This window comes from Bison bison, unplaced genomic scaffold, assembly GCF_000754665.1.
Source record: "Bison bison bison isolate TAMUID 2011002044 unplaced genomic scaffold, Bison_UMD1.0 scf7180017864168, whole genome shotgun sequence".
Taxonomy (NCBI): Eukaryota; Metazoa; Chordata; class Mammalia; order Artiodactyla; family Bovidae; genus Bison; species Bison bison.
Window position 1 is genome coordinate 3,498,664 of NW_011494740.1, and position 9,191 is coordinate 3,507,854.

At 41.8% G+C, this 9,191-nt stretch overlaps 1 protein-coding gene across 1 annotated transcript in view; it reads right to left on the reverse strand.

Annotated features, from left to right (window-relative positions):
* Positions 1 to 4,560, reverse strand: part of RPL24 (ribosomal protein L24) — a 5,673-nt gene extending 1,113 nt beyond the window's left edge. Inside the window, exons 1-4 of the mRNA XM_010841998.1 lie at positions 4,453 to 4,560; positions 4,247 to 4,322; positions 3,633 to 3,743; positions 858 to 994 (exon numbers count right to left, since the gene is read on the reverse strand). Of these exons, the coding sequence (XP_010840300.1) occupies positions 858 to 994; positions 3,633 to 3,743; positions 4,247 to 4,322; positions 4,453 to 4,457 (329 nt within the window). The 5' untranslated portion in view covers positions 4,458 to 4,560. The remainder of the gene's footprint in view (positions 1 to 857; positions 995 to 3,632; positions 3,744 to 4,246; positions 4,323 to 4,452) is intronic.
* Between the last annotated feature and the right edge of the window lie 4,631 nt (positions 4,561 to 9,191).

Consider the following 9,191-nt stretch of genomic DNA (forward strand, 5'->3'; position numbering starts at 1 on the left):
ACTCTGATGCTGGGAGGGATTGGGGGCAGGAGGAAAAGGGGACAACAGAGGATGAGATGGCTGGATGGCATCACCAACTTGAAGGACGTGAATTTGAGTGAACTCCGGGAGTTGGTGATGGACAGGGAGGCCCGGCGTGCTGCAATTCATGGGGTCACAGAGTTGGACGAGACTGAACTGAACTGATAACAAGCAAAAAGCACTTTACCCCTTAAGGGTACAGCTTATTAACAAAAGGCTAGTGTTTGGGGCCAGAGAAGGCAATGGCACCCCACTCCAGTACTCTTGCCTGGAAAATCCCATGGACGGAGGAGCCTGGTGGGCTGCAGTCCATGGGGTTGCTAAGAGTCAGACACAACTGAGTGACTTCAATTTCACTTTTCACTTTCATGCATTGGAGAAGGAAATGGCAACCCACTCCAGTGTTCTTGCCTGGAGAATCCCAGGGACGGGGGAGCCTGGTGGGCTGCTGTCTATGGGGTCACACAGAGTCGGACACGACTGAAGCGACTTAGCAGCAGCAGTGTTTGCGGAAAGTAGAAATAACATATTCCTTCACCATCTGCAGTTATTTGTACGATAAATCCAAAGGATTTAATAACAAATGTAATTAACCACATCAGCTTAACATTAGAAACTGTATAGTACCTTTATAACTGCATACAGAATTTCAACAAATCATTTAGACTTATAGTATAAACTTCTGTATTATTAAACACAAACATTTACAACTGACAATCCTTATAAAGATTCAAGTATCACAACACAAAATAACATCAGATTAAGATTCTATTCTGTAAACCCATACATAACCTAAATTCCATATAACTGAAATGGCCCATAGTGACATTTATTACCTGATAGCTTGTTCTCGTTGAGCCTTCCTAACTTCAGGTTTCTGATTCCTCTTGGCCATTATATCAGCAAGAGAAGCACCAGTTATGGCCCTTTGGAATTTGACTGCACGGCGAGTTCTTTTCTTTTGAATTTCTTCCTATAGAACAAAAAGATGGTAAGCATGCTTAGAAGCCTTGCTTCATGAATATGGGAGAGAAATGAAATGTCAGAAGGCAACAAAGGAGCTCTTCCTTGGACCTTTTGCACTAATCCCATTCATGGTGGCTCTGCCCTCATGACTGTTTCATCTCCCAAAGGTCCCACCTCCTGACCTTGGAGGTCAAGGAATTTTGGGGAGAAACACAATTCAGACCACAGGAATATTCAACCAGGGAGTTCCCTGGTGGTCTAGTGGTTAGGACTTTGAGCTTTCACTGCCAGGGGCTCAGGTTTAATCCCTGGTTGGGAAACTGACATTCCACATGTTGCAAAGCACTGCCAAAAATAAAAAAACCTCCCAAAACAATTCATGCGATTATTTGAAATGAGATATACAAATATATTTTTAAAGCATCTATATATAAAATACTGCAATACTCAGGTAAGTTTTCCAATTATAAATTGGTTAATCCTGATTATTTACTACTTTATTTAAAAAGACAAAGTTAAACTCTTAAGAAAATTAACTGAACAGTACTTTAAAAGCAATTTTAGTATGATTGCTCATGATAAAGAATGTGCTTTTGGAAAAAAAATTAACCTCAAACTCTGATTTGTTTTTACTCAAAATACTGACATTAGCAAAAACAGTCAAGTTAGAAAACTGATTAAGACAGGAAAGCCACCAAATGTTAAGGAATGTTGGAGTATCAACATAATTCAAACATTTGCTGCAGATTCTATACCAGAAATCTATAATACAGTACTTATGAGAAGAAAGATCTTGCCTTTAAGTCCAAGGAAAAATAAAATATACTTGAACTGTTTATTAAGGCAGGGATATGCAAAATATCTTAAAATTTTTAATGGGACATATGGAGAAAAGAGGACACATTTGTGGTTAGTCAAATGCTCATTTTAAACTTTATAAAGATGAAATCTTACTGGATAAAATGCTAGTATTTACCTATTTATAATTTCTCAAATCCACTTAAAAATATTTTTTCTTATTGTGGTAAAATATATACAACTTTAAGTTGATCATTCTAAAGTATTTTTAAGTGTATAATTCAGTGGCATTAGGTACCTTTGCAGTGTTGTGCAAACACCATTTCTGTCTCAAATATTTTTTCACAATACAACAAACTGCACCCATTAAATAAGGGCTTCCCAGGTGGCTAGTAGAAAACAACCTGCCTGCCAATGCAGGAGATGTTAAGAGACACACAGGTTCGATGCCTGAGTGGGAAAGTCCCCTGGAGGTGGGTCACAAAAACCCATTCCAGTATCCATGCCTGGAGAATCCCATGGACAGAGGAGCCTGGTGGGCTACTGTCTACAGAGTTGCAAAGAGTCAGACATGAGTGAAGCAACAGACACAAATGAAGTGACTTAGTACCCACACATCACATTTTATTATCCATTCATCCACTGATGGGACATATGATTGTTTCCATTATAATAGTTACAAATATCACCATACATGTTTATCTGTTCAAATCCCTGCCTATAATCCTCTCGAATATATACAGCCCTAGAACTGGAACTGCTGGATCATATGATGGTAATTCTCTAACTTTTTGAGAAACTGCCAAATCACTTTCCACAGTGCCTGCACCATCTTCATTCAGCAATTCAGGGTTACAATTTCTCCACAACACCACCAACATTTGTAATTCCTCCCACCACCCCTCCCCCTGTTTGGATAAGGGCCATCCTAATCCTAATGTCACATTCACGAGTTTTTTAAAAATACTGTGTTAAACTTTGTTGACTGACTGTGTCTGCCTCTGCGACCCCATGGACTATAACCCGCCATGCTCCTTTATGGAATTTTCCAGCCTTTTTTCCTTCTTCACATTCCCCCCCCCCACATTCACTTTTAATTTAGAATTCTCCTTTCCTCTGAATTCCCATAATAATTTTCTTGCCATGTCACTCAAACTTTTTCTCAAAAATCTCTTTCATCAACCTAAAAGACCACTCCAAAAAACACATACAGAACTTCCCTGGTGGTAAAGTGGTTAAGAATCCACTGCCAATGCAGGGGACACAGGTTCCCTTCTAGGCCCATGAAGATTCCACCTGCCTGGAGCAACTAAGCCAGTGAGACACAATTAGTGAGCCCCCAGAACTAGAGCCTGCGTTTTCCAAGGAGAAGCCCACCCCAACTACACAAAAACAAAGAGCAGCAACAAAGAGGCTGTGTGGCTATAAATTAAAAACACATCCAGTCTTAAGAACAAACTAACATGCTGGAAGACTTAGCGATATGATACCTACATTAGGAATAATTCTATAAGCATTATAACCAATAACAAGTTTCCATAAGAACTATTTAGTTTCCACTCAAACATCTTAAACATGTCCATAGTGCCCTATAACTCACGTGAGCTTTATGTAATTTACTCACTCTGGAAAGGGGATGCTGTCAAATTTCAACTCAATTTTTACTGTGAGCTGAAGATACAAGGAGGCAATCCTTTTATCAATCATTCTCACTTTACTGTTTGATGCTCAACAGTTATAGAGTATTTTCACATACCGTCTCATTTGATTAGTTTTATAAAGCAGCAACTGACGCTCAAGACGTTTAGCAACTTTAGAACAACATTAACAAAGTGCGTTTCACTTACCGACTGTCCCTTTTTGTGTTTTCTTCTGTAGAGGACAGTCCAGTTGATCTGACGAGGATTCCTCTTGGAAAGGAATGCCGACTCACATTTTGCGTTAAGAAACTGGAAAACCTGTCATGACAAGTTCAAAGTAGAAGCCTGAGCTTGAAATTATTAGTAAGTCAATATTCTAGTGATATCCTCTCATTTTACAAAATTGAGATCCACGCAGACCAAAAGGCTTGTGTCACAGAACTGGCAAGAAACCGTCTCTGCGTTTGGGCCTGTCTTTTCCCGAGAGGAGCAAACCTACGTTCATACTGAGGGGTGGGGTGTCAAATTGTTGCCCCTCCTGAGATGGACCTGATTTCCATAAAATAGCCAGATACCTCTCTGGGCCACTGCTGTTACACCGGAACATTAAAATTATACAAGCCCCTAACTTCCGACCTGATCTACCCTTGATCAAGCTCAAGACTGATTCACTTAGAGGCTTCTGACAAATACTGCACACAGGGTCCCGGTTCAAGCTTTTCAGGGACCAACAATGACGTGGTAAAGGACCCGGCTTAGACCGAATGAGACCGGTCTTTCCTTAGAAGTACACGGTACGTTTAGCCCACGCGGCCGTTCACCTTCCCGTCGGTCCGGGCGTAGCGCCTCCCATGTCCTGGGTAGATCTTGTACCCGCTGAAACTGCAGAGCTCGACCCTGTAACGAAAAGTGAAAGCCCATTAGCTGGGATGGCGGGTATCTTCGGCTAGGAGAGGCCATGCCTGGGATGCCGGAGAGGCGCTCAGAGCGAAGATGGAAGAGGATTGGGATGCAGGTTCCTGCTTACTTCATGGCTGCTACTGCCGGGGAGAAAGAAAGATGGCGAAGAGAAGGAAAGGATTATGGGAAGAGGCCTTATAAGGTCCTGGGAAGGCACTCTCCTCCCACAATTCTTTTCCCTAACCCCGGCTCTCTGTGATGACGTCACGTCGCCTGGGCCACAAGTCTAGACTTCCCCAGCAGCTGCCCGCTTCTCATGGAGTAATTGCGCTAGAGGCTACCGAGCCTTTGCAGGCAAAGTGGGAAAGACAGTCAAGCAGGTAGGCAGGCAGGCAATTGGTTTGAGTAATTCGAAGAGCCACGTCCTACTGCAAGAAATGTGAACTGCAGGGGTCGGGGGGGCTCCTTTCTCCTCTACTTCTCATAGTTTAATGATGCACAGATGAATACCCTGCAGGTAAAATCTAAAATCTCATTTTGCCAGCACTCGTGCTAAAGCACTTGCATACATCGATTTCTTCAGTTTACTAAATCTCTATTAAGTAAGCGCCGAAGTATTGCGAAATGATGACTGCCAGGAGTGGAGGAGTTCTTTGCTCAGCTGCCACCTATTGGGGGTGGAGAGGTGGATTGGCCGCCGGTGGTTGCTAAGAAAACCTTGTCTGGAGAAGGCACCTCTCTGCCCAGGCCCACCAGGAGGGCCAATGCCTGGATCGCTTAAACACTTTGTGATGGTAGATAATTTCAGCATTTGATTTGTTGTTCAGTCGCTCAGTGATATCCAACTCTTTACAACGCCATTGAATACAGCATGCTAGGCTTCCCTGCCCTTCACTATCCCCCAGAGCTTGCTCAAACTCATGTCCATAGAGTCGGTCGTGCCATCCAACCATCTCGTCCTCTGTCGTCCCCTTCTCCTCCTGCCATCAATCTGTCCCAGCATCTGGATCTTTTCCGTTGAGTCAGCCCTTTCCATAAAGTGGCCAAAGTATTGGAGCTTCAGTTCCAGCATGAGTCCTTCCAATGAATATTCTGGACTGATTTTCTTTTGGATTGACTGGTGTGATCTCCTTACAGTCCAAGGGACTGTAAAGAGTCTTCCCCAGCACCACAGTACTAAAGCATCAATACTTCGGTGCTCAGCCCTCACATCCATACATGACTACTGGAAAAACCATAGCTTTGTATATACAGACCTTTGTCAGCAAAGTGATCTCTCTGCTTTTTAAAATGCTGTCTAAGTTGCTTATAGATTTTCTTCCAAGAAGCATGTGTCTTAATTTCATGGTTGCAGTCACCATCTGCAGTGATTTTGGAGCCCAGTAAAAGAAAATCACTGTTTCCATTGTTTCCCCATCTATTTGCCATGAAGTAATAGGACTGGATGCCATGATCTTAGTTTTTTGAATGTTGAGTTTTAAGCCAGCTTTTTTACTCTCCTTTCACCTTCAACAAGAGGCTCTTTAGTTCCTCTTCTCTTCTTGCCATAAGGGTGGTGTCATCTGCATATCTGAGGTTATTGGTATTTCTCCCTGCAATCTTGATTCCAGCTTGTGCTTCATCCAGTCTGTTATTTCATATGATGTACTCTGCATGTAAGTTAAATAAGCAGTGAAATGAGTGCAATTGTGTGGTAGTTTGGACATTCTTTCGCATTGCCTTTCTTTGGGACTGGAATGAAAATTGACCTTTTGCAGTCCTGTGGCCACTGCTCATTTTTCCAAATTTGCTGACACATTGAGTGCAGCACCGTGACAGTGTCGTCTTTTAGGATTTGAAACGGCTCAGCTGGAATTCCATCACCTCCACTAGCTTTGTTGGTAGTGATGCTTCCAAAGGCCCACTTGATTTCACACTCCAAGATGTCTAACTCTAGGTGAGTGATCACACCGTCATGGTTATCTGGGTCATTAAATCTTTTTGTATAGTTCGTCTGTGTATTCTTGCCACCTCTTAATATCTTCTGCTTCTGTTAGGTCCATACCATTTCTGTCCTTTATCGAGCCCATCTTTGCATGAAATGTTCCCTTGGTATCTCTAATTTTCTTGAGATCTGTCTTTCCCATTCTATTGTTTTCTTGAGATCTGTGTTTCCCATTCTCTAATTTTCTTGAGATCTGTCTTTCCCATTCTATTGTTTTCCTCTATGTCTTTGCATTGTTTCTTAGGAAGGTTTTCTTATCTCTCCTTGCTATTCTTTGGAACTCTGCATTCAGATGGGTATATCGTTCCTTTTTTCCTTTGTCTTTTGCTTCTTTTCTTTTCTCAGCTATTTGTAGGGCCTCCTCAGACAACTATTTTGCCTTTTTGCATTTCTTTTTCTGGTGGATGGTTTTCATCACCGCCTCCTGTACAATGTTATGAACCTCCATCCATAGTTCTTCAGGCACTCTGACTATCATATCTAATCCTTTGAATCTATTTGTCACTTCCACTGTATAATTTAGGTCATACTTGAATGGCCTAGTGCTTTTCCCTACTTTCTTCAATTTAAGTCTGAATTTTGCAATAAGGAGTTCATGATCTGATCCACAGTCAGCTCCCAGTCTTGTTTTTGCTGAGTGTATAGAGCTTCTCCATCTTTGGCTGCAACGAATATAACCAATCTGATTTCAATATTGACCATCCGGTGATGTCCATGTGTAGAGTCTTCTCTTGTGTTGTTGGAAGAGGTCATTTGGTATGACCAGTGCATTCTCTTGACAAAACTCTGTCAGCCTTTGCCCTGCTTCATTTTGTACTCCAAGGCTATAGTTCAGCATTTGATGGAGAGTGGCAAAAGGCAATCCATGAATTGTGTAGGAGACGATACTTGACTAGAAAACAAATACAATGATTGATTTATGCTGCTAGTTGGAGCTCAGGGCAGGTTGCTCCAAATTATGCCTCAATAACATACGGATTAGTTTGAATTCAGTTTACTTGAAAACTGGTAGGTGCAAGAAGGTTACTTTGAGCTTCCTGTCTGTCCCCCTGAAAGCAGGAAATAAAAGGAAATAAATACTTTATTGCTGTACAGTAGCAAAGGTAGGAAGACATCATTATTACCAGAGACAGGGAATTCATGGCAGAGAATTTTGTATGAGCAGACTTTGATATTTCTTTACTAATTTACTACTCAAAGCCCAAGCTTTGCTTAAATTCCTTACTAATTTTTATTGTTCCTTTGTCTAAAAAATATAAAAGCTGTCTGCTTTGGCCACTTCTTACTTAGGACTTAACTCTATGTGAGACCTCTGTGCACATGAATTAAATTTGTTTTTCTCCTGTTTATCTGTTGTGTGTTAATTTTATTATTAGTTCAACCACAAGAAGTCAGGATGGGTAAAGTAGGAAATTTGCCTCTCCTGGACACTCTGTATAAGCAACTCACCCTAAAAATGTGGTAGAAGAGATATGGAAAGTCCAGCAAGGTTGCTGACTAATATTAAGAAAGTGGCACATCTGTTGGAAACTTTCTCAGGAATGAATTAACAGATCTGAATAGAATTAAAGAACTAAAGGAAAGAGAAGGACTGTGACAGCCTGACCAATTCTGACCAGCTGTTGAGAATACCTGGTGTACTTAGATGAATTTTCCTAAATAGACTGAGGGTAGAACTTGAATGCGGAGAAGGCAATCGCACCCCACTCCAGTACTCTTACCTGGAAAATCCCATGGACAGAGGAGCCTGGTAGGCTGAAGTCCATGGGGTCGCTAAGAGTTGGACACGACTGAGTGACTTCACTTTCACTTTTTACTTTCATGCATTGGAGAGGGAAATGGTAACACACTCCAGTGTTCCTGCCTGGAGAATCCCAGGGATGGGGAGCCTGGTGGGCTGCCATCTATGGGGTCGCACTGAGTCGGACATGACTGAAGTGACTTAGCAGCAGCAGCAGCAGAACTTGAGTGCAGCATCCTAAAAGATGATGTTGTTAAAGTGCTACACTCAATATGTCAGCAAATCTGGAAAACTCAGCAGTGGCCACAGGACTGGAAAAGGTCAGTTTCCATTCCAATCCCAAAGAAAGGTAATGCCAAAGAATGTTCAAACTACCACACAATTGTACTCGTCTCCCACACTAGCAAAGTAATGCTCAAACTTGTCCAAGCTGGGCTTCAACAGTATGTGAACCATGAACTTCCAGATGTTCAAGCTGGATTTAGAAAAGGTAGAGGAACCAGAGACCAAATTGCCCACATCCACTGAATCATCGAAAAAACAAGAGAGTTCCAGAAAAATATCTGTTTTATTGACTGTGCCAAAGCCTTTGACTGTGTGGATCACAACACACTGGAAAATTCTGAAAGAGATGGGAATACCAGACCACCTGACATGCCTCCTGAGAAATCTGTATGCAGGTCAAGAAGCAACAGTTAGAACTGAATGTGGAACAACAGACTGGTTCCAAATAGGGAAAGGAATACGTCAAGGCTGTATATTGTCACCCTGCTTATTTAACTTATATGCAGAGTACATCATGAGAAATGCTGGGCTGGATGAAGCCCAAGCTGGAATCAAGATTGCTGGGAGAAATATCAATAACCTCAGATATGCAGATGACACCACCCTTATGGCAGAAAGCAAAGAGGAACTAAAGAGCCTTTTATTGAAAGTGAAAGAGGAGAGTGAAAAAGTTGGTTTAAAACTCAACATTCATAAAACTAAGATCATGGCATCTGGTCCTATCACTTCATGGGAAATAGATGGGGAAACAATGGAAACAGTGACAGACTTTATTTTGAGGGGCTCCAAAATCACTGCAGATGGTGACTGCAGCCATGAAATTCAAAGACACTTGCTCCTTGGAAGAAAAGTTATG